At 39.4% G+C, this 23,304-nt stretch overlaps 2 protein-coding genes across 8 annotated transcripts; both read right to left on the bottom strand.

Moving 5' to 3' along the window:
• On the bottom strand, positions 1–10,053 carry si:dkey-65b12.6 (IgGFc-binding protein). The gene is made up of 14 exons (XM_027031658.2): positions 9,965–10,053; positions 7,892–9,070; positions 7,425–7,765; positions 6,592–7,165; positions 5,877–6,481; positions 4,376–4,946; positions 3,568–4,163; positions 2,842–3,406; positions 2,484–2,680; positions 2,213–2,348; positions 1,786–2,114; positions 434–992; positions 278–318; positions 1–197 (listed from the first exon to the last, which is right to left on the bottom strand). The coding sequence occupies exons 1-13, from the start codon at positions 10,011–10,013 to the stop codon at positions 311–313; spliced, it is 5,709 nt and encodes a 1,902-aa protein (XP_026887459.2). The 5' UTR covers positions 10,014–10,053; the 3' UTR covers positions 1–197; positions 278–310.
• Positions 10,054–15,266: 5,213 nt separating this feature from the next.
• On the bottom strand, positions 15,267–22,084 carry LOC113591230 (CD276 antigen-like). 7 transcript variants are annotated; one of them, XM_035525830.1, is made up of 6 exons: positions 21,819–22,084; positions 21,605–21,714; positions 18,460–18,520; positions 17,906–18,250; positions 16,977–17,276; positions 15,267–16,485 (listed from the first exon to the last, which is right to left on the bottom strand). In XM_035525830.1, exons 2-6 carry the CDS (start codon positions 21,674–21,676, stop codon positions 16,361–16,363), a joined length of 903 nt encoding a protein of 300 aa, XP_035381723.1. In that variant the 5' UTR covers positions 21,677–21,714; positions 21,819–22,084; the 3' UTR covers positions 15,267–16,360. The 7 variants fall into 7 exon arrangements, with proteins under 7 accessions (XP_035381723.1, XP_035381720.1, XP_035381719.1 ...); XM_035525827.1 differs by lacking the exons at positions 21,605–21,714; positions 21,819–22,084 and adding exons at positions 18,781–18,908; positions 20,554–20,790; XM_035525826.1 differs by lacking the exons at positions 21,605–21,714; positions 21,819–22,084 and adding exons at positions 18,781–18,875; positions 20,554–20,790.
• Between the last annotated feature and the right edge of the window lie 1,220 nt (positions 22,085–23,304).

Here is a 23,304-nt window from a genome sequence, read left to right as displayed (position 1 = left end):
TGGATTGTTGCTGCATGCATTTATTAACAAGAAAGCAGACGTTTAATCCTACAGTGAGATAGTATAAATCATTCATTGAAATAATGTATGAGTTTACACTTGATAAGATGAAAGGTTATTAAGGAAATAATTTTTTATCAGAGTGAAAGCTGACATATTAAGACTCTATTTCTTCTTTTCATTTTGCTTGGTCAGGTCTGCAAAACAACATGAACATTTATGAGTTATCACATTCCACATTACCTGTTTATTCACACTCTAAGAAACCTCTGCATACCATTGAAAATGCTGGAGAACTCTGAGCAGCGTTTCAATAAGCTGTTTGCATGGAGAGGAAAAAAAGAAAAACAAAGTCCAAATATTATCCAGTTGTGCAGATGGAGCTTATGTCGACCAGTGAATACAACGTTTGGGGCATGCAGTTTATACTTACTACATTTAGTAATCTGCCTCCACTCTGATAACACTTCCAGTTGGGCCAAATGGCAGGTGTTTACGTAACTTTCCAGAGATGTGCAGTAGGCCTTGTGGCTTCCGTGCATGAGACATGCGTAAAACAGGCAGTCGGATGGAAACTGCGCCATCGCAATTGTGTCATGGCACTTGGAGAAGGGTCCTGATTTGTCTTCCAACACACCACAATACATTGGGCCACGGTAGAGGATCTTCTCCTGTTCAGAGCAGGGAGGGAAGTGCCAACAGCTGTGGTCACCATCGGCAACGCTCCAGGATGCCGCCCACTCAATCACGTCTGGTGCGTGGTTCCCCGCCGGTGTGACAAAGTCGTCCTCGCCGTTGTCATTGTAGTTGCCACACAGGCCCGCCAGGTTTCTGAAATAGCTGCTGGATACTGTCACCTGGAAGTACTGGCCCCAATCAAAGGTGACCTCTAAGCCAAAGTCTGTACTCAGGATTCCTGATATGCCTGACCGAATAATGGTAACACTGCCAGAGTCCAGATTCACAGGGAGGATTGAGTCTTTACCATCAATCTGGGCAAAGCAGGAAATAGAAACTATTGATAAATTTGGCATATTGCACAAATTGTTGTATTTTTGTCAATATAATATATTCAGAAACACAAAAGCTATGCACTTTAGAGTCAACTGCAAATTGTAATTAATCACTGCTGCTCCTCTATGGTAGTTTGAAGTCAGCTGACTGATTCTAAAAGAGTGCTTTATGCTGTGTACATTGTGTCACCCTTCATTGGTCTCTTTCATATGGATTTGACCAAAGAGTGTTAGTTGAGTGCTTTTATTATGAATACCGCATGAACACTCACTCAATGGCCACTTTATTAGGACCTCCATACTAATACTGGGTACCTTTTGAGAGCTTGGCCCTTGACTGTGTGATTTTGCGCAGGGTGCTACTGCCACACAATTGGCTAAGTGGATAATTATATGAATGTGCAGGTATTCCTAATGAAGTGGCCATGTTAGTAAGATGTATATTTGCATTTATATATAGGTACATGTGCAAAACATGCAGGCATTTTTTGCTCATTTTAAAAAAGTTCATTCATAAAAAAGGCTGGTGTAAATCTGGCAGAACTGTCTAGAGAACAAGGCAAGTTACTATTAGTTAACTTCTGAGTACAGGCAGAATCAACCAAAAAAAAAACCTCACAGGCCATAGGTTGGTATTCCTAATAAAGGAATATGTTAAATATGCTGTCACCTCCCTGTATATTACATGACTACACCTAAAGTTGCTCATTGTGAATTTATATTACTTTGTAGACTGTAGCAATCATCCAGGCAAAATTACAGATTTACTCACATTCACTTTGTAGCGGTCACCAAACTTAATGGTTATATTGTGGCCTTGCAGCTTGATGTTGGCTGACATAATGTAAGAGCCACGTTCTCCCTGGGCAAGCCCATTCTTATTAATGATACTGAAGTCTGTGAGGCTTTTGTCCTCACCCAAAGTCTTTACCAAAGTATAGGAGCAGATGCCCTGAAAAGAAAATAGTTTTCCATCAAACGTCTCATAGTGAGGATCACCAACGGCTCGGCACGAGGCCTTGGTTTTGGCCACACACAATGCCTTAGCGTCCTTCTCCACACACTCTTCTTTCTCACGACATCTTTTCTTCCTGCAGGGGTCTGGAACAATAAATAACATTGTCGTTTTGTACATATTTGGATATGCTGCATAAGTCACATGAAAAAGGACTAGAGTTGGCTTAAAACTAGACAGTTACCATTCACACATGCAGAAATGCCCTCCTTCTGGACACAGACCTGATCTTCATTGCATTGCATGGGCTGGCATGTGAACTGTCCAGCCTTGCAGGAGCATGTCTCTATGCAGTCTCCCATGACTACTGACTCACCAGACTGTTGAAAAGTCATAGTCATAGTTCATAAAGCATCATCACCTTTTCCTTGCTACCAAAAGCTAAGTCACCACATGAGCTTTCTCTACTCTGACCGCCATGAGTTGTTAGGATAGAAATTGGAAAGACTATTCACCTTGTAATATCTGCCATCCACCAGACAACCACAGTCTTCTAGAGGCTTACAGTCATCCCCATCAAACACAAAGCCCTCATCACACTGACAACCCTCGAGGCATGCTGGACAGCTGTGTGAGGCAGAAAGGCTGGCACAGGTAGAAGAGCACATGTCTGCACATACCTCATAGTGACTCCTAGCAGGACACTTCATTGCTATAGATTATATAGAGAGAAATGACATGTTTAGAAGAAATAAGTAGTAGCTATACATCTATTTGGTCCCCCCACACATACTCACTTGCAAATGCACAGGCATACCACTATTCCCCCTTAGAAAGATGACAGAAAGGATATAGCAATATGCAGCTACTTACAACAAAACGTTGCATTCCTCCAGCTGTTGATGGAGATGCCAGCTTGCTGACACTGAGCCACATAATTCTGGATGTAGCGACAAGGAAGCGCCTGATCTTCTGGGTGCAAACTGAAATCCTTTGTACAGGCATCATAGAATGTCATGGGGGAAACTTTGGGATAGCAGTTAGAGAATGGGCCCTTGTCCAGTGTTAGGATCTTGCAAGCAATGTCTGCCTTAATTTGATTTTCCTTGTCAGGTGTTGTGCATTTGGAGCCACATCCTGTTTGACAGACTACATCTTGCTGCGACAAGGTCCATCCATCCACAAATTGCTCAGCAGAATGAGCCTGCATGCCATTTGGCAAAAGGAGGTCATCTGCTTTGTCGTCATTATAGTTACCGCATAGACCTTGGACACCATTTTTGTAAGTGGATGGGATTTCAACTGTGGCCATGGACACTGTGTCGTATGTTACCTTCACCCCAAAGCTGGTTTCCAAAATAATGAAGGCGCCACTCTGATAGGCTTTAACTAGTCCTTCCTCAAGTGTCAGAGGGAGAACTGATCTGACCTTGTCCACCTGCCAAGAAAAGTGAGATACACACATCATTTAATATTGTTCTCAAATGTGTGCACACCAGGAATAATAATGTTTACATTGTTGGTGTGAAGACGTCAGGTGAAGATGTAATGGACATTTGAGAGTTTACACACATATTAAAATGCAATCAAACTAATTACCCTTATTTCCCACAAGAGACCAGGAAGCAGTGAAATGTGATATTCAGCTACTACTACATCAATTCTCCTTGTGACCACTGTTTCTTTAGCTGAAGACTGTACTGTCACACTGAAAGGCACTTTCTTCTGGTCTTTAGACAGGACCACTTCTACCAATCTGTACACACAGTCTCCAGGCACAGTGATGTGGTTCCCATCATAGGAGTAGTAAGTTCCGGAGCCAGACACTGAGCAAGATCCTTTGCCATCAGGGAAGCAGGCCTGAACTCCTCCCTGGACGTCGCACTTTTCATGTGGACTGCAGGAGAAGTTGTCTTCACAATTGACCCTTCCCTGCTCTCCACAAATGCACCTGTGATTGCACTTGTCTTTCGGGTAGAAGACCTGACCCAGATGGTAGTACTGGCTTTCATGCATGCAGCCACACTGCTCCATGGCTACGCACTCGCTGCCACTCAGGATGAAGCCCTCATCGCACACACAGCCTTCCATGCAATGGCTGCCCTGGCAGGCTGCAGGCTCAGAGAGGTCACTGCAAGTCTGGGGACAGCCGGCAGCACACACATCGTAGTGGCTATTAGCCTTGCAGGTGGAAGCTGTGGGGAGATATATTCAGGGAGCATTGGTCAGTCAGTGGTCATTTGCAAGTAGGTTCAGCAATGATGGCATGTTAGGGTAGAGATCAAATTAAATCAGTGTCCTATTTAAACACAAGGAGTAGGGTAGACATCTGCAATATTAAAATAATATACAGTTATGGCACATTTGAATATGAATAGCCATTTCAAAACAATAAATGAACACTTACGGCAGAAACTATCACTTCTCCAGTTCTCCACAATGGTGAGTGCGGTTTGGCATGCAGCAGTGTAGACTGTAAGGATATTGCAGAGGGCTGTAGAATGCCCACCATACATGCACATGTCATACAGGCAGTCTTCATAGAACTGTGTGGGGCTGACTTTCCCATGGCATCCTTTAAATGGACCATTTTTGTCAGTAATGAAACCACATGCCTTTGTGAAAACATCCTTGTTTCGCTCAGCAATGTCGCATTTGGGACACTTCATGCCCTGGCACACTTCTGAGCAACCTGGGTCATTTCTGGCTTTCCAGCTGCTTCCAAACACTGACGGGTTTGTTGTGATACTTTTATTGGGCATGAACATGTCGTCACTTGGGTTGCTGTTCCAATTTCCACATAGCCCTCCTACCATTTTACCGTAGGTACTAGGGAGAGTAATTGACACATGGCTGTCCCAGTTAAATTTCACAGTCATGCCAAATTTTGTTTGAACCATTCCATAGTATCCACTGCGGAAAACAGATAGGCCACCATCCTCCTTCTCATATGGTAAATTCACAAACAGGTTGTTGACCTTTAACAAAAAACAAATATTTGATAATATTATTTTCTGTTTGCTGTACAATATTTTTCACTTAAATCAACTGAAGAATCATGGTTATTCATTTTTCCCTGAATTTTTCCTATTTTGGTTATGGCCAATTCCCACCCATCAGGTAATCCTCGCCCTATGCATTAGCTGCCAACCAGAGAGGGTGCCAGCTGTCATCTCCTTCCTCTAAAGTATATTCCGCAACATCTTTTTCATTTAATTTAATTTGCAGCTCATGCAATGGCAGTGTTGCTGTAATTGACAGGGGAGAGAGATTATGTTAAGTTGTGTGGGCTATTCATGATGTAACGTTGAGTGGTAAGGAGGCGCACGCATGTGCGGAGAAGAGCAAGATTTATTATGGGCAAATCCAGAGTCATAGTCAATATAGCAGTCCAGGGTCAGAGAGCCAATACGGAGCGTTCGAGAATACATGATTAAACAAGACAAGGACTAGGATACATCAGTAACTAAAAACAAACAGCAGATAGCACTAAACACATGGAAGCAAACATGGGAAACAGGCTATAACAGTTATGAGGAAGAACTCTGAGACTAACAAACACGAAGGCTAGGGGAAACTCACATAGGATGACTCACATACATTCATTCGCATGCAATGACCAGCCAACATACAGGTATCAAGACAGGGTTCAAATACATAAACTTAACAAGACCAGAAACAAGGGACAGGTATGGAAAACCAAATGAGGGACGGAGAAAACAAAATCATGGAATGGAACAACCAGGAACCAAAGGAAAATAGACACAACAAGGAAACACGGAAACAAGGATGTCAGGAGTGTGGTGATCCCTGACAGATAGGGCCAACACTTTTCTGTCGCACCACTCATTGCGCTCCCAATGATGGTTATGTTTATTTGGCTATATGTGATTGAAAAAGTTACCTACCATCACTTTGCCATAACTGTCTTTACTCATGATAATATTGTATCCAAAAACTTTTATCTCTACAGTCTTGGTGTAAGAAACTGCTTTGTTCATGCCCCTGTTTTCATTCTTGACAAGGACCTCAAAGGGCACCAGTGATGAGTCAGATAGGTCAACCAGTTTGGAGAGGTAATAGGTGCAGGTACCCTGGAAGTCGAAAGCCTTGCCATCAAAGGTTCGATAGTGGGGATCCCCAGAACCCTGGCAGGTCCCATAAGACAGGGGGTAGCAATCTCTCACGCCATTGCGTGTGTCACACACTTCAGATTCCTTGCACTTTGTGGCAGTACACTTCACCTGTCCGCTCTCTGGACTGCAGGAGCATTTTTTAGTGCACATCTTGTCAGCCCAGAATGTGCTATCAGGGGTGTAATAACGGCCCTCATACATGCAGCCACACTGCTTCACTGGCACGCATTTATCTCCACTGAGGAGAAAGCCACTATTGCACTGGCAGGCCTCCAAACAAGGCTGTTTACATTTTGACGGTGCCTCCCGATCAGTGCAAGATGCAGCACAGGCTGTTCCACAGGGCTCATAATGACTGTTTTCTGGGCACTGCATTGCTGTTAGGATGGTCAAGACGAAAATGTTTGCATAATTATACAAACTTATTCTAGGAGAGATTAAACAGTCACACATTGGAATAACAGGAAGAACTTGGAGGGTCACTTACGGCAATCAGCCAGAACCCTCCAGTTTGTTTCAATCTTCACTCCAGCTGCCATACAAGCTTCAGCATAACTCTGCATGTTATCACAAAGGAACCTTCTGATGCCTTTATTGATGCACACATCATACACACAGTTATCAGCATAGATGCTAGGCTCCATAATCTTGTGACAGGCAGCAAATGGCCCACTTGCTTTTGCCATAAGACCACAATGCTCATCTTGCATGTATTTCTCTTGAAGTTCAGCAGGGCAGCTGAGGCATTTTCCCTCACAGTCATCATGACAGAACAAGTCAATGTCTTGAACTTTCCAGCTCTTGGCAAACTCCAGGATAGTGGAGAGTTTTCCTCCTTTGGGGTCTAAATGCTCATCTTCCCAGTCACCATTGTAGTTTCCACAAAGCCCACCTAGTGAGCCAGAATATGTACTAGGCACTGTAATGTAGAGCATCATGTTCCAGTCATATTTCACCTCTAGTCCAAAGTTCGTCGTTATTAACACGTTCCACCCCCTTTGCACAGCCTGGATTTTTCCTTCAGCTATGGTTATAGGCAAGTGAGTGATTTCACCATCCACCTGGAAGCAAAAATATAAATAAATATAAATAAAAAAGTTAAACACACACCACACACTATATATATATATATATATTTTTTTTTTTTTTATTATTTTTTTAATTTATATATATATATATGTGTGTGTGTGTGTGTGTGTGTGTGTGTGTGTGTGTGTGTCCTTCATAAGCTGAGTCAGCAAAGTGCTTGAAAGTGTATTACACTTAGGTGTAAATTGCCAAGGTGTGGGAAGCGCATCTGCAGCTGCCCAGTCCTCTTACCTCAACAACACCTTTTTGCTGGCTGGCAGCTATCTTATGACCATACACAGTGACGGACACTGTCTTTACATAGGCCACCTTATTGCTCCCTCTGTGATTATTCTTGGCCAGAATGGTGAAGGGGACGAGGCCCTGCTCAGTTTTTGTTGTGGTGGACAAAGTGTAGGTGCACGTGCCCTGGAAATCGAATCGCTTCCCGTCAAATGTTTTGTAATGGGGATCTCCAACGGCCCAACAGGTGGCAGACCCTGTGTGGACACACATGCCATTTCTACACTCCTCTCTCTCACGACACTTGATGTTTGCACATGGATCAGGTGGGGGTCCTGGATGCACAGGAGCTAAAAATACAGTGGAGAATTTTTTGTACATTAACAATTGCTTTCAGACAATGTCTATTAATATAAATTGTAATACAATATATAAATAAAATATTTGAATATTATATTTGTCAGTTCTTATCCTACCGGCATTGCACACTGCTGTTGTGCCATACCCATGCCTCGTTTTCCCACCATAAACATACACAGCCTTCGGCAAATCCCCAGATATGGTCATAGGGCCTTTTTGACTTCCAATTGGTTTAATAGCCCATGTGTACTTCTTGTTTGCAGGAAAAACGTTCAAATTCAGCAAGTCAAAAACAGATCCCCTGGACTCTGCCTCTGAGACAATGACTGCGAAATTCTGGTAATCATCTTGTGAATAAATGGACCATGATTTTGACATCCCTGATGTGGGAATTACGTTAGTCAAAAATTCATCAAAGGGGATATTGCTACTGGTATACATAACCATGATCATCTTGTTACTTTGAATAATAGTTGGCAGTTGAATTGCAATGTCCAGAAGCTCTCCAGCATGGAGCTTTTTGTGCTGCGTAAGAAGGCCTTGGACAGTCACATCCGTTTCATCCTCAACTGCGACCACATGGGCAGTGTCCTTGCTGTTGGGTAAGTGCATGGCTGGAACCAGGTACTCATTCGAGAGTGACTGTATTGGCACCACTTGCTCGTAGACATGCTCACAGGTATTGACGATGCTGAGGCACTGGTGCCCCGTAAGCACGGCCGTGGGGACCTTGGACTCAATCCTGGTCCCCGTTAAGGTCCCCTCACTCCGAAGCAAATAGACTTCGTAGGGAGCCAAGCTCACAGTTGTTTTGACACCACGTTTCAGTTGCTTCTTGCTTTTAAGCATTGTATCTGAATATGGCAGGATGTCAACTGTGTTGGCATCCTTGCCATTAACAATGGCCACAATTTTTTGCATGGGTCCTCCATCTGGGGTGAAGACTATGTAACTCTTGCCAAGTTGGCTTGTGGGGAATATCACACTGCTGTCCCCAGTGAACGGTTTGATGTTGGAGGACACCACTATGATGTCTGCGTCAGATGTAACCAGCACCGTTCTGGCTGAAGTTCCATCTTCACTGATCTCAGTATTCTCTGGGATGGTGATCCATTTTGTAGCCTGTTTCTCTATCCTCAATGAATCTTTGTATCGGAGACCTTTCACCTCCACTGTGACAATGGCTACAGAGTCCTGGGCTGTGATAGCGAGTGTGAGTTTAGTTTGACCGCTATTAGGCTCGTAATTAGGCATGAAAGCAGTGATGAACTCACGGCCTATTGGGCATCCAATGACTGGAGGGGAACAAAGAACACTATTTAAATTTATTTAAATTAAACATAGCGTTAGCCACTTAAACACAAAGCACAAGTGAGCACCTAAGATTTTGTTCTAAGGAATAACACAAGTCACTCAATTGATTAATCAATAATTATCAGATGTTATCACAGGTTAGAGAGTTATTACATTATTTTTAACATCTATAGCAATAAAGATGATGTATACTGGGTTCACTACAGGTCAGTAAGTGTCCATTGCACACAAATAAATATATTCAAAATATACAGTATATTTACATATCACTGTATTTAAACAAAGTCATAATCATATACAGTGCATTTAGCAGGCTGGTGTTCACAAACTGTAAGAAACACAAGATATTATCAATGTGACAGCTGACATACAACACAGGGGAGAAGCCTGAAGCCTGAATGTGGAATGTGGAGGACGCAGTTAGCTAAATATTTTTGATTAGCAAAATATTGATACAGGCTGGTTAGAACAAATTCATTCAGATGTTGTTGTTTTTTTGCCTAAAATTTTGATGCTTATTTAAGGATTATTATTTCTTAAGCATACTTTTTTAGTAAAAATAAATAAATTAATTAATTAAAAAAAGCTTGGATCCAATACCACACTTTTAAAGACAGTACTAGATGACTGGTGCATTGTTGCAATAACAACAGAAAACACCATCCAGCATACCAGCATACCAATTCAATGTCTTTTTAAATCATTTAGGCTGCAGCATAATTTTAATGGAAATATTAACCTTTAACAGTCTTGAATTCTTATTATTTAGCAAAATGCAATATTAGAGTAATAATTTATTATGAGGTTATTTAAAGCTAATGTTTTAAGTCCCATCCTAAAATGTTATTTTTTAAAGAACAAGATTATCATCTTACCAGATACCTTCAGAATGGCAAAACAGAGCAGAAAATATGGAGTCCCCATGTCTGCAAAAAAAGAAAGGAAAAACTAAAAAGAATCCCTTATCTAATAATTAACAGCCCATGATAATGTTTGATATTATAATAGCGCCATTTTGAACGGCTGAATTTTAAGAATAGTAATTTCAAAGAATCCACAAGTTAGCATACATACCTGATACCTAGAATGGGAAATACCACTGATATAGTACAAGCTTAAATAGTTTTAAACTATTATCATATGTTTGCTTTAGTATCTGACAGAAACAGGATCTCATGAAAGTCATATCCTTGTTTGCAATAACAAAGTTGGGGAGAGGGATGCATACCTGGCAGTAAGAACTAATTTTTAGTTTGACAATAAAGCAAATATTAACAACTCATGGGCTTGAGTTCTGCATAAGTGAAATGTTTAATTCAACTGCTTGATATACTTTTCAAAGCAACAAATATTGAGGCAGAAAATATTTCGATTTCCTGGGGCATGTTGACACAGATTAAACATAATGTTGACCCACAAGTATTTACCATTTCCTCCCTTTACTATCAAAGCCAAATTTAGTGGAGACGTTCTCGGCAATCTACTGAATGGGCCGCTCACTCCCGTTATTTCAAGTACAGCCAGAGGAAACATGTACATTTGCTGTGATCCTGAATTTTGGGGGCTCAGTGTATTTTTGGGGAAGTAACACGGGTTAGTTTTTGCTGCCCTGTATACCAATACTGTGGATGCCTGTTCTGTTTAAAAAAGTTGTTCCTGATTGTTTATATAAGGTTTCTTTTTCAGGTAATACATATAGCACTTGTCACGTTCTGTACATATTCACCTGCCTTTCTGGCACCGTTTAGGCAAACAATGTTCAGGCATATGTAATATGTTACACATGGTTTGCATGTCCTGACAGCCTTGAAGTTAAATGCAGCAAGCACACCGCCCAGAACATCAAACCCTCTCCAGCACTATCCACTTAGTTGTGGACTCTGGCTTTTAGAAGGTCCTGGGACCAGAACTATTTGTGAGATTTTTTGTTTTGTTTGTATTTTTTGTTTCACCCTCTTGTCCCTTATGTTCATTTGACTTAATAAAGAAAAAACGTCAAGTTTTTTCATAAAATGCTGCTTTTCTCAGTGCTGCAGTTTTGTTAATGACTTTTTAGGAGAAATGATTGTCATAAATGGGAGTATGTGAAGTCCCAGAGACAGTCACACATGCTGAAACAATGGGATCTTTTAGGTATTTTTTAAAAACCTTTATTTGGTGATTGGGTGAGGTACACACACAGACTGGAGCACTGCCAGGGATTCTAGACCCCATGAAAAGATAAGACCCTGGGGTCCATCACAGCCCCAGTCCCTGCCAACCATGTTATGTTTTGGATGCTGTTGTGCTGGACAACCAGTATTGGCATTCTGGCTAAACCAACACCAAACCATCATTAAACTAGCTAAACCAACACCAGACCATCACTAGACCAGCAAAAAAACACCAGCAAAAAAGGTATGATTGTCTGTGCTTTTATTTTGTAACATGGTATGGAAAAGTAATTAGTGTTTTAGTTATTTTAATTATTTTTGTAAAGATTTTTAAATTAATAGTAATAAAGAAATTCCAACTGAGCCCCTGTTATTATGTCAACTTCCAATTCACTGAACACATTGCTGCTCACCTCCTTCAGTTGGTTGACATGTTTAGTGCTCAGACTTTACTTGTTTAGCTTTGCTCTGAAGCTGTGAAGGTATTGTTGCAAACAAGTAAGGGATACTGAACCTGTCACTAGTTCACACCAGACATGTCTTGGCTGATCAATTTTAAGTGGAAAATGTTATAAGATTCAGATGTCTTCTAAATCCTGTATATCCGTTTTATATATATATATATATATCCGTTTTATATATATATATATATATATATATATATATATATATATATATATATATATATATATATATATATGTATATATATATAGATCCGTTTTATATATATATATATATATATATATATATATATATATATAACGGATATAGATATATATATATATATATCCGTTTTATATATATATATATATATATATATATATATATATATATATATATATATATATATATATATAACGGATATAGATATATATATATATATATATATATATATATATATATATATATATATATAACGGATATAGATATATATATATATATATATATATATATCCGTTTTATATATATATATATATATATATATATATATATATACCCAAACAGACACAAGGCTTATAAGATTAGTGTTATATATTGACAATAGGACGTTTTCAAACTTACATGCTGTGCCTGTTTTCGTTGCTCTAAGAGCCAAACCCAGTTTGCTAAACATGCGGATGCTGTTGTTAAGCATACTGCTGTGGCTTTGATTGATCTTTTGGCCTCATCAGTTTGTGTCATCAGTCAACCCGGAATTCAGTTCAGCGAAGGAAAATGAGACAAACGCAGTAATACAGAAGTTAGATATCTGGTTTACATAATGCAGTTGTACAACAATTCAGTTTATATAACTGAATCTGAGAGTAGGGCTGTAATAAGGACTGGGGAAGGCTGCTAACCATGAAGCTGCTTCTGCCCGTCCTGGTACAGGGCAGAAGCAGCGACAACTCATTTTGAACGAATAGCTGCTAAAAACTTTGCCTTCGTTGACCTTTTGTCACGTCCGCAGATCTGAGCGGTCCCCGTTGTCATGGCAACCAAATTCCCCTCTGGGTTTTTATTTGTGTTTATGGTTTCCTGTCTCGTCCTCTTTCCCCGCCAGCTGTTTCGAGTTTGTCCCTGACTGTAGTGTTATAAAAACAGCGTCTCTAGGTACCCTCTTTGTTGGTCATTGTCTTTAGTTTCAGGTTAGTTCTTGATCATTGTGTTTCTATTTAGACCTCGTTTGTTCTCTGTGTTTAGTTACCCTTGCTGCATGTTGCTTTCCTTGTTTAGCCTCGTCGTCAATATTGTTTGTTCATCTTACGTAGCCCGGTTCTGTGTTATTTGTCTAAGTCTTTGCTCATCGTTATTTATTATTGTTCTCCGTTAGTCTTCGCTAAGTGTACGCCCCTTTTTTCCAGTTTCCTTAATCACCTTGTTGGCCTGTTCTGTCTGTCCTTTGGTTTGCACACTTGTTATTAAATCTATTATTAATTATATTCTTAGTCACGATTTTTATGGCCTCACTCATTTAGAATATCCTATGAATAAATATATTTTTAAAAATCATAGGAATGATGAAAGCTAACAGTTCAATATTGAATTTAAAAAGTTCTAATATATTTTAAGATCGAGCTTGTACTGTTTTTGCCAGCAACGAATCTTTGCTTGGAAAAACACTATACATACGCGAGCTTCAAGTTAGGAAGTAGTTACAAATGGGTCAGAGTTGGACTACTCTTAAATTTACGAAAGACTTTAAAATACAACGTTAGTTATAAATGGATTTGAGAAACGGTCGCTTGGGAAACCCAACCCGGAAGCGCGTTGTTTTGTTAAAATAAGTCATGGCTATTCTTAAATCTGGCCTTTTCTGTGTCTCCAGCCCAGTCCAACCCACAGTAGGAAAAAATAACTGTGGGCTTCCCCTTTCCATAGAGACCGCAATGATTGATGAGCACAAGAGCTGCAGGCTGAACGGTATTTCAGGGACTTTCAAACGGAATAATTGCAAACTGAACTCAGCGTGGACTCAGAAGTTTATAATAACAAAAAGGGAAATAGATACGTTATTATTCTTTCACTTTCAAGTTCAGGTTCTCAGTTTTTGAGCAGCTGTTCAAGCAAAACCCTTTTCAATTCCAAATGAAGTCGATGTTCAGTTTGTTTGCGCTGGAAAAGCACCGCCAGTAGAAATCCAAATACATTTTCTCATTATTATATATCGCACTTATTCTGAAAATAATTGTGGAATTTAAAAATGAAAAGATATTTTAATGAATAATATAAAAAACATATATGCTTATATGTGCTTTTGTGCTTATAAAAAGGTACATAATGAACCCTTCCTGAATCAATCCAGAAACATGAAGCATTTCAAATTCTATCACCACAGGAAGGCTTTTGGCAGAAATAAAAAAGAAAATGTTACAAAATCAATATTAAGACAAAGTTAAATGTAGTTGTTTTAAGTAGAAAAAAATTACTTGTGAAATATTAAACATTTAAACTGAATGGAGACATACTTTATTTTTTAGGTTAATATTAGTAATAGAAATTATGGAAGGGTTTCATTCAAATAACTTTTCAATAAAAGATATAAAGTACATAAAAGTAAACATTTTGAGATAAGAGAAAAGACAGAATAAATTAAGAATTAAAAGAAAGAAAAGTGCACTGTAGTGTTAAAAATTAAAGTTCAAATTGCAGGGCTATAGGATGTAGGGTAACAGTATTTACACTGAGTTGAACACCTGGCCAAATAAGAATTTTAGATTTTAGATTAAAATAAAAGATAATCTAATATTCTCTGACAATGAATAATGAATGAACAAACAAAAAGCAAGAAAAATAACAGGTGTCAAATAAGTAAAAGATTATTATCACAGCAACTAGGGAGAGGAGCTAACCAGGTTGGAACGGGTTACTTAGCATGACTGATCCAGTTCTAATGTGTAGACATTACAATACTAGTGTGACAGTTGGTCTCTATGGTTTCCCTGTCTCGTGTCTTTTTTGCTTTACTTCCTTGTTGTGGCTCCGTTCCTTAGTTCCATGTTCTTCATGAATTTGTTTGTGTCATTGTTGATCATGCTAAAGAGAAAGGATTATCTAGCTTTGCATGTTGTCTTCAGATATAGGCTGCATGATTACAATACATCTTTATAAATCAGAAATTTAGTTTGATGCTTTCTGCTTTATCATTTTTATGATTTGAACTTTAACTGGAGCAATCTCCTCCATAGCAATTTTGGAGTTGAAGTTGTCCAACCGAGCATCAACAGACTTGGATCATGACGCATGATGCTGTGGACATTTTGCTCATGAAAAGATTAACTATCCTGTCATTTATAAACCTCTTCACACTGATGCATCTGGTCTTGAGTTCTAGTGAAGAACATAGGTCAAAGAACGCACAGTAATGTTCTGTTAAGGATGTAGTGTTGTCAGAAGCTGACATGTTTTAGACCTTTTGAAATAACCAAATACAATGCCAACATAAACAAAACCCACACTACAAAAGAAACACCACAGCTAACTACACGCCACAAGACAAAAATAAAATACAATCTAACACTAACTCCCTGACAACACACAGACATTAACCCAGATCCCCAAACAAAACACACACCACTCCCGACAAGCAGTAACTACACACATACACACACAAGAACATGCACTCTAACACAGGGATCACAATTATAGACAGAACACAGGAGTACAACATGAGTGAAATGCAGTGTATGCTTACACACAGATCTAGATACAAACAGACTATGGGTACCAAAAGATAAGGTATGCACAGAGAAGACCACAAAAACCAAACAAACTATACTAAGGCAAAATCACACAAAGCTAGATCGACACTAGAGTGAGCTTGGGCAAGCTGCTGTTTTCTTTCAGCAGGGTCCTTATATAGGCTACAGCAATCACTTAAGGCAGGGCAGAGCCAGTAACAAGGTGCACAACAAGACCCAAATCCAAAACTGGAACAGGAGCGCACTGTAGCAGCCCGGGAGCATAACACCGTGTTTAAGATAAAAGCATAAAACCAAGTCCATGGGCAATAATAAAATAGTTCATTAAATGAGATTTGTTATGAGTGATCTAATATTGAGTAAAAGCTAACTTAGTAGCCTGTGTGCTTTGCTTCAAAAGCTTTAGCTGCAGGTTGGATACATTTATAGTATGTGACGTATTCTCTCATATTTTTCCTGTTTCTGACAAGCACTGGAACGCTGGGTCTGAGCTTCTTTGGAAAATTTGTACAGCTGATGCCATCAGCGTAGCAAAAGTGTAACCAAAAAATATCAGTGTCACTATTTGAAAATGGGGTGTCTTTCTCCTTTACAGCAGATGATGGTGGGTGCAGCTCCTGCTGACGATAGGGTAGAAAGCGATGCAGCCTTTCTGATGGTTGAGGAGCTTGTCTTTTTTTATGAGATGCTACAGGTGGTACAGGACCTTGACACTTCTTAGGGGAAGGTCTGAGGGGCAGTAGATGAGGTGGGGAGGAGAAGCTGAGCTAATTTGATATTAATTTGATACCTGAAGGCTGGCTGATGGGGAAACCAACAGCCTCGTCCCAGATAAGTCCAGTCATCACCATGGCACTCATCCAAGGTCTGTAGCACTGACAGGGTGCACACAGTGGGGGAAAAACAACATGACTCTGGAGCGAGTCTACCACTCACTCAAGTCCTGTGTTTCCATTTCTTAATAACAACCATCACGAGAACAATGAGTCCAATCAAAATCAAAACCACCACTAATGCAAATGGGGTCCTGCTCCTGAAAGTGCAGGCCGTCTGACAGCACTCTGGAAAATAAGAGTCAAAATATACTTAGGCTCACTTTTTTTTCACCCTTTTCCTAAATTATCTGTCTGACCATCTTGGTTGAACATGTTCTCATGATTTATGTGAGAACATATTAAACAGTGAATGGGCATGTCCTAAGTTGCAAATGTTATTTTAACACAGCTGTCACCTGCCCTAGGCAATGTCATACCCTTTTTAAAAAGTCAGGTGACTGAGGAAACAAACATTTATCTATAGCAAGCAAACAGCAATGTGAGTTGACAATTTGCCTCAGAGGGAGTGAAAGGACTTGTTAACACAGTGTATTAGTATCCTAATACTGCTGTGTCACAACAGATATTTTCCCACAGGCATTGACTGTGAAGAGCACAGTACATAATGTGACATTTTGCCATTCACAATACCATGGCCATCAGTTGGACAATTATGGTTAAGTGAACGTAATCAAAAGATTTGATACCGCACTCATCACACTTAGTTACCAGCTCACCTTGACAAATGTCTTGAAGAGGATGCAAGTGTAACGATAGGGTGAGGCTCTGACTGATGACCTCCAATGTCATTTCTATGGTTACCCTCTCTATGGTGCTTGACCTGAAGCTCATGGTGCTGGACACCTCATAGCGCCCCCTTCTGTCCAGTTGAAAAGAAGAATGACTCTCATTTATGACTCCGCCAAAGGAGTCAAGCCATCTGAGCTCTGGCTGAGGAAAACCATTGGAAAAGGTGGCAGTGATATTGATGCCATCACATGTAGGCTGCAAAGACAACACAGGCTCATCATATGGTGCTGAAAAAAGAACAAAGAAGAGGATAGTAGATACCAGACATTTAACCACTTTAACCAATGATTCTACCTAAATGCCTGTTGAGGTCCTTGATCTCCTAGACTGTGTCCCAAAATCTTTCCCTCCTCATCTCCTTTCAGTATTGCCTCATGCAAATTTAAACACGAAACCAGAGTTAGTGTTGCAGGTTTGTCGTGTGTTTGTCATGAGGCCAAAGGTCTTGAAAAGTGGAAGAAGATTTCACCAAATCTTCTCATCAGCGAATCTATGATGAGGTGCAGAGGTACACTGAAACCTAGAACATGCATTTTCTTTAAGAGAAAGAGGACACAATCTCTGTATGAACATCAGTTAGATATTAGTTCATATAGTCTTGTCTGGGTGTCATCTGTAAAGATAATTGTCATTGACAAACTATCCTACAACACAACTCATCCTGACAATGACAAAATTATAAGGACATTTATCTCCCTCCACTCCTCTTCTTACTAATAAGGACAGCACTTTAAAGTGGATTCTTGAAAACAAGGAGACTTTATTATCAATTTATTTTTTTGATTCTTAGGTTGCTACTCAACAAAAGGCCATTAATGATGGCCTGATGTTCTCCATAGGAACTCCTTAGACTTACCAGCCATTATAAGCTTTACATTTCCTCTAGTAGTTTCCTGTTCACTGGTAACGTAGCAGGTGTATTCTCCCTGGTCCTCTGGCTGCACACTCGTTAGGCTCAGTGAGGCGTTCCCAGAAAGTATCTGGTCTATAAAGACCCGAGTGCGATTCTTGTAGGTCTGGCCTTGTCTCTCTAGCTGATCTCCGCCATGATAAAAGCTGTGGACAACTGTGTTTCCTTGCTGCCAGTTTATGATGATGTTGGAGAGATTCAGATGTTCGCTAGCTGAGAAAATGCACGGCAAGGTGATGTCAGCTCCTGGTGCCACGACAACCATGGGTGAATTAGGAGGCTGTATTCTTACTGTGGTGAATCAAAATAATCAAAGTGTAAAAACACCTTTTGAGATGCACCAAAGTATAAAAGGAAAAAAAAAATTAAGATCAAAATTTCTGAGGACAAAGTACAGTCCCAGCAAATTTTGGTCTTTCTTTATTTACCAAAACCTAATTTTAGTACCAATATACTACAATATACACACATATTGTATATACATATTTTAAAAAGGTTACCTTGCAGGGCTATAAGAAACCAAAAAAGAATTCTGCCACCCATCTTGCAACATTCTGTTCCCTATAGGTAAAGAAAAATTGCATATCATGAAACACATAACCACTTCAGCACAAATCTTGATATACCTTTAAACAGCAAAGCAGAATTTCCGAGACAGCCTATATGTCGGAAAGTAATTTGTTAGTAAACCTTTAGAAATGAATACAAGTGGACATTGTAAAACAATGTAAAAAGATGCCCACACCCATTCAAAGGCTTTTTAACTTTAGATATAGTCATGTAAGAAATTACAGCATGGCTCCAAAGGTGACTGTCTTTACCTGCTGTACATTAGTCCACCCTGGGAGTCTCTGTTGAATTGGGGAGTTCATTTGGCATGAAAAAACCAAACCAGGAAAGTCCATGACCGCTCTGGCTAGAACGTGTAATTAGTTGAGAGTGAACTGGCCTAGACATGAAACACCAGATCTCCATTTCCATTGAGCCATCACAGATAAAACTGGGGTGGTATTTTCAAACTGACTGCCATAACATATACAGTTGATGCCACATGCTTAACAGGAGGCGCTTATGTTAATGTTACTTATCAACAGGACAACACCAACCTCGCTACTCAAAGTGGTGCACAAGTGGTTTCAGAGCATGACAGTCACTTTGGTGTCTTTCTCTGGCCTGCTAACTTGTCTGATCTCAATCCAGTGGAGCACATCTGAGAACACTTTGATTGCCACAACCACACAATGAGTGCATATGCCCATCTCACTAGTGTCATCTGAGCCAAGCGTTGTTATTTCCACTACTATGTAGGTAACATTCTGATATAACTGTGTATATTGAGTGTTTTTTGTTTCTGGGTAATTTCTCCAGCTCCACTGAATCTAAAGTAGTTTATTGTACTCTGCTACTATTAAATATCTACCATTTTTCTTCAATCTAGATGTCCTTTTTTCTTATAGTTGTATTTCTTGCTTAACAACTGAGAAAGTGACCTGTAGGTCAGTACATATGTATGATATACTTGCATGAGCATATCTGACTGCACGTGCACACACACACACACACACACACACACACACACACACACACACACACACACACCACTATTCAAAAATAGTTTCAGTTCTCCATTAGTTCAGAATAAAAGAGGCTGACTGTCAGAAGGGTATGCTTGTATCACATACACATTACAAACTCAAGGTCATCCATTAAAGTGAAAATCAAAGTGAAAATCAGTTTGGCTTTGAAGCAAACGAGAAACCAACACCAAATAAAATAACTTGAAAATACCCATAGTTCAGAATGAAAAAGGAGTAAACTGTAATTTCCTCAAACTATGATCCTGGGTACCACAGAAAGAACACTGGGAACAGACAGAGACACAGCAATTAAAATCTTTTTTTTTTTTTAATGTTAATAGTGTCATATTTCCCTAATAAATCATAATATTTTTAGCTAAGTAACATGCCTAAAAGGAATTTCTCTTTGTGCAGGTGCCCGTATTTGTGAAAACGCTAGACTAGACCTATGACAAAAAAAAAAATAAATAAAAAATAAATAAACGGTTTTATTGTATAACCTTATTATTACCAAAAGTAACATCTTTAGTTAAAGCTTCCTGAATCAACAATTATCTGCATTCGTCTAACTGCACTACTAAACTTAATAAGCTCACGATCGACGCAGGTTTGGTTGAATCGGAATCCATTTAAATGGCACCTTCGCCTAACTCCCTACCGCAAAACAAACTAATTAACAAAATTACAGATGCTCCCATTTACCTCAGCAGGAGCAGTGCTTATCTCTCGATAACAAGTAAAGCAAACGACTACTTACTGGCACTGAGACAGATTCCGGAAACGGTTGTTTAAAAAAAATAATTAAAATAAAACCATACATCGTTGTTTGAAAAGTAAGCATAAAAATCTGTATCTGATGTCAGTAACAGGAAGGGAGTTCAAAAAATCAAAAATCTAAATTTTCAATATGCCGCAAAGCCATTTTAAAATTTATCATTTTATTATCGTTTAACAAGTAGTTAAGCTCATGCTATTAAAGTTGGAAAATAAATTAAACACAAATTATTTTGTACTTACTCGGAATCGAAGGTACCGCCATTTAAAGTACAGACGCTCTAGACATGCGTCTTTTACAACTCATAAAAATGAGTGTTCCAATATGCCTCAGAGCTACAAGCATCCCTAACTTCACACAATAAGCTATCCTACCATTAAATTCTGGTGTCAATTTTAAAGTCAACATGAAAAGGGAAAAAATTAAAAACCGAAAGTACTTTCAGACCTGCTCTATCAGTTCCTTACAAGTATCGTGTGGCGTATTCAGAACGAGTGACTTTTAATGTACCATGTTTGGGGTTTTTAGTACCAAACTGGATATTATGCGTATACATCGTGAAAACCATATTAGCTCTAGAGGGAATCACAGAAACACAAATACATAGAAAGAAAAAAAAAAAACATAGAAAATGAAAAATCATTGGGATCATGGGGTAAGAAAGATAGAAAATATAAAAATAGGAAAAGATGCGAAAAATAAATCATAATGTAAACCTAAGCTAAATTATATGAATAATTAAAATTAATCAAGCCTATACATTCCTGAGGCAGTGCAACAGAGAAACATTGGTTGGAAGCATGCTAAAAAGGAAACATCACAGAAACCTAACTGCTTTATTACTAATACTATTAGACAATGTGTGAACCTCTTACATTTACACTTTGGGCATTTACCAGACACTCTTATCCAGAGTGACTTAGAAAACTGCTTTGTCATTTACTTATACAAATTATCGTAGCCAGACTAGAGTTCAGATACCACTGAACTATAAACTGTTAAAACACAGGGATCAAAACACATAAGTTCACACAACGATATGTGCGATAACAAATATAAAACTGTATATGCTAGAATTCCAGTTACTCAACAGGTGAAGGATTGATGGTCATTCTAAATATTCTACAAATGACCTCATGACGCTTATTATCAAATAAACATGTTACTTGATTGTGTCTATATGTATACTGACCCTGTGACAAATGTACTTTTTTTTGGTTTTTTGCTGATAAGATATGCTTCCATGTGTTAATCCCTGCACATAATTTATATTTAGGGTCTTCATCTACTCACTGTCCAAGGTCTTGCGTAGTTGGAAGGACGTCGTAAATTGCTCCAAGCAAAAACTTGATGACCTGCATCCATTGCCCTTCCCTCATTTGCCTTCCTTCTGGCAATGTGGCCTGAAATCATGGAATCACAAAACCCAAAGGCTCGTTTTTCCATATTACTCTCGGCCCATCACGCCCCTTATTTCTAACAAGGTCTTAGCTAAGTGCATTCCTACTTTTGCGATTGGTACTGCCGCTTTTATCACATCCTCCGATCCCAGCAAAATCACCTCACGACCATCCAACCTTACAGCATCCTCCCCTTCAGAGAGTGACAGTGACAATCTCACAGTGGGCTAGACCATCCCCTCACAGCAGGGATGGGTTCCTCAACCTGGAACATGCTCCCAATGGCCTCGCCACAATCCCACTACTGACACTATGTGTAACAAAGGCTAAAGGCAGCCACCCAACCCAAGGTTAACAGGAGGTAAACATGAGCTCTGACCACTGGACCAAACAGCAAGCTCTCTGGTGCAGAAGCCAGACCACCCATTTAACCGAAGTGATGGTCTCTGTCACAGCCCCACAACCTGCTCTTTATCATTTAGTGCTGCACTGTACCATCTACTAAAACTAATTTACCTAGTATAGACAATATTATTTTCTATTAACAAATGTTCATGCTCAAGTTTCCCCTTAATTAACAATTGACAGACATCTATACTTGCTAGGTTTAACCTTCATCCTTGCTCACCTAAGATCACAGTGTATTCACTTTGGGGCAGTCATCTCTTTTTAATCTTGCTGCAGTATTTTCCCAGTTATCACTGTATATTTCATAATAACTGATTGTTTCATCTCAACCTAATCCAGACATGCCCAAAGAAGCAGACTCCATTGAGCAGGGGAGGATTATTGTGCTTCCCGCTGAGCTACATTCTGATATTTCTTTAGTCATGTCAGATGAACCAAGGCTGGAAGTCCCGCCAGGCTCCTGATGGAGTGGTGAGGAGAACTGTGAGTGGGCCAGTCCAACTAGGAGAAAACATCTTTTGAAATAACTTGAACAGGACTTAATCTCCAGATCAGGTTCTGACCTGCGGCCCTGAGAGACACACTGAGACAGAAGTTCAGCAATTGATTACCCATCAAGTGTAGGTCTCCCCTCACCAGGCACAAGTCTCATGGTGTCCTCAGGTGTTTCAGGCTCCAATTTGCACGTTCAACTAAGCCCGAACTCTACGGGCGAAATTAACAGTGAAACTTCTGTTTAATGTAATCTTTTTTTCTGCAGAATGGATGCCCTGATCACTGTCAATGGAGTAGGCTCCATATTGGGATTTCTATCAATAATACTTTAGCCTCATTAACCAGAATTGTGGGCAGTTGGGAATGCTTCCCTCAACCATGTGAAATGATCTATAATTACAAATACATATTTCTTCCCCCTGCAGTTTGGTAATGGACCTATGAATTCTATTTGCAGCTGTGCAAATTGCTGCATTGGTCTAGGTTGCTGTCCCATTTTCACTCTGATAGCCAGTCCAGGATTATATCAGGCACATATAAAACACCAGTAAACATAATCACAAATGTTTAATTTTCAATGGCACCACAATCTTTTCCTTTGTAGGACTGGTTTGGTAAGATTAAAGTGTCAATCAATCAATCAATCAAAATGTATTTATATAACACTTTTTACAACAGATGTTGTTACAA

The sequence above is a fragment of the Electrophorus electricus genome, chromosome 5 (genome assembly GCF_013358815.1).
Source record: "Electrophorus electricus isolate fEleEle1 chromosome 5, fEleEle1.pri, whole genome shotgun sequence".
Classification (NCBI taxonomy): Eukaryota; Metazoa; Chordata; class Actinopteri; order Gymnotiformes; family Gymnotidae; genus Electrophorus; species Electrophorus electricus.
This window is presented reverse-complemented; position numbering and strand designations above follow the sequence as displayed.

What these genes read in the sequence shown, in the direction of transcription:
- LOC113591230 (XM_027031662.2), bottom strand. Translation starts at nt 21,757, where the DNA reads ATGGAAAAACGAGCCTTTGGGTTTTGTGATTCCATGATTTCAGGCCAC. An exon ending in GTTTCTTATAGCCCTGCAAG is followed by an intron (nt 18,251 to 18,459) that starts GTAACCTTTTTA and finishes GATTCACCACAG; the next exon opens with TAAGAATACAGCCTCCTAAT. An exon ending in TGTAAAGCTTATAATGGCTG is followed by an intron (nt 17,277 to 17,905) that starts GTAAGTCTAAGG and finishes TTCTTTTTTCAG; the next exon opens with CACCATATGATGAGCCTGTG.
- si:dkey-65b12.6 (XM_027031658.2), bottom strand. Translation starts at nt 10,013, where the DNA reads ATGGGGACTCCATATTTTCTGCTCTGTTTTGCCATTCTGAAGGTATCT. An exon ending in GAGGGTTCTGGCTGATTGCC is followed by an intron (nt 6,482 to 6,591) that starts GTAAGTGACCCT and finishes CCATCCTAACAG; the next exon opens with CAATGCAGTGCCCAGAAAAC. An exon ending in TGGATGGCAGATATTACAAG is followed by an intron (nt 2,349 to 2,483) that starts GTGAATAGTCTT and finishes ACTTTTCAACAG; the next exon opens with TCTGGTGAGTCAGTAGTCAT.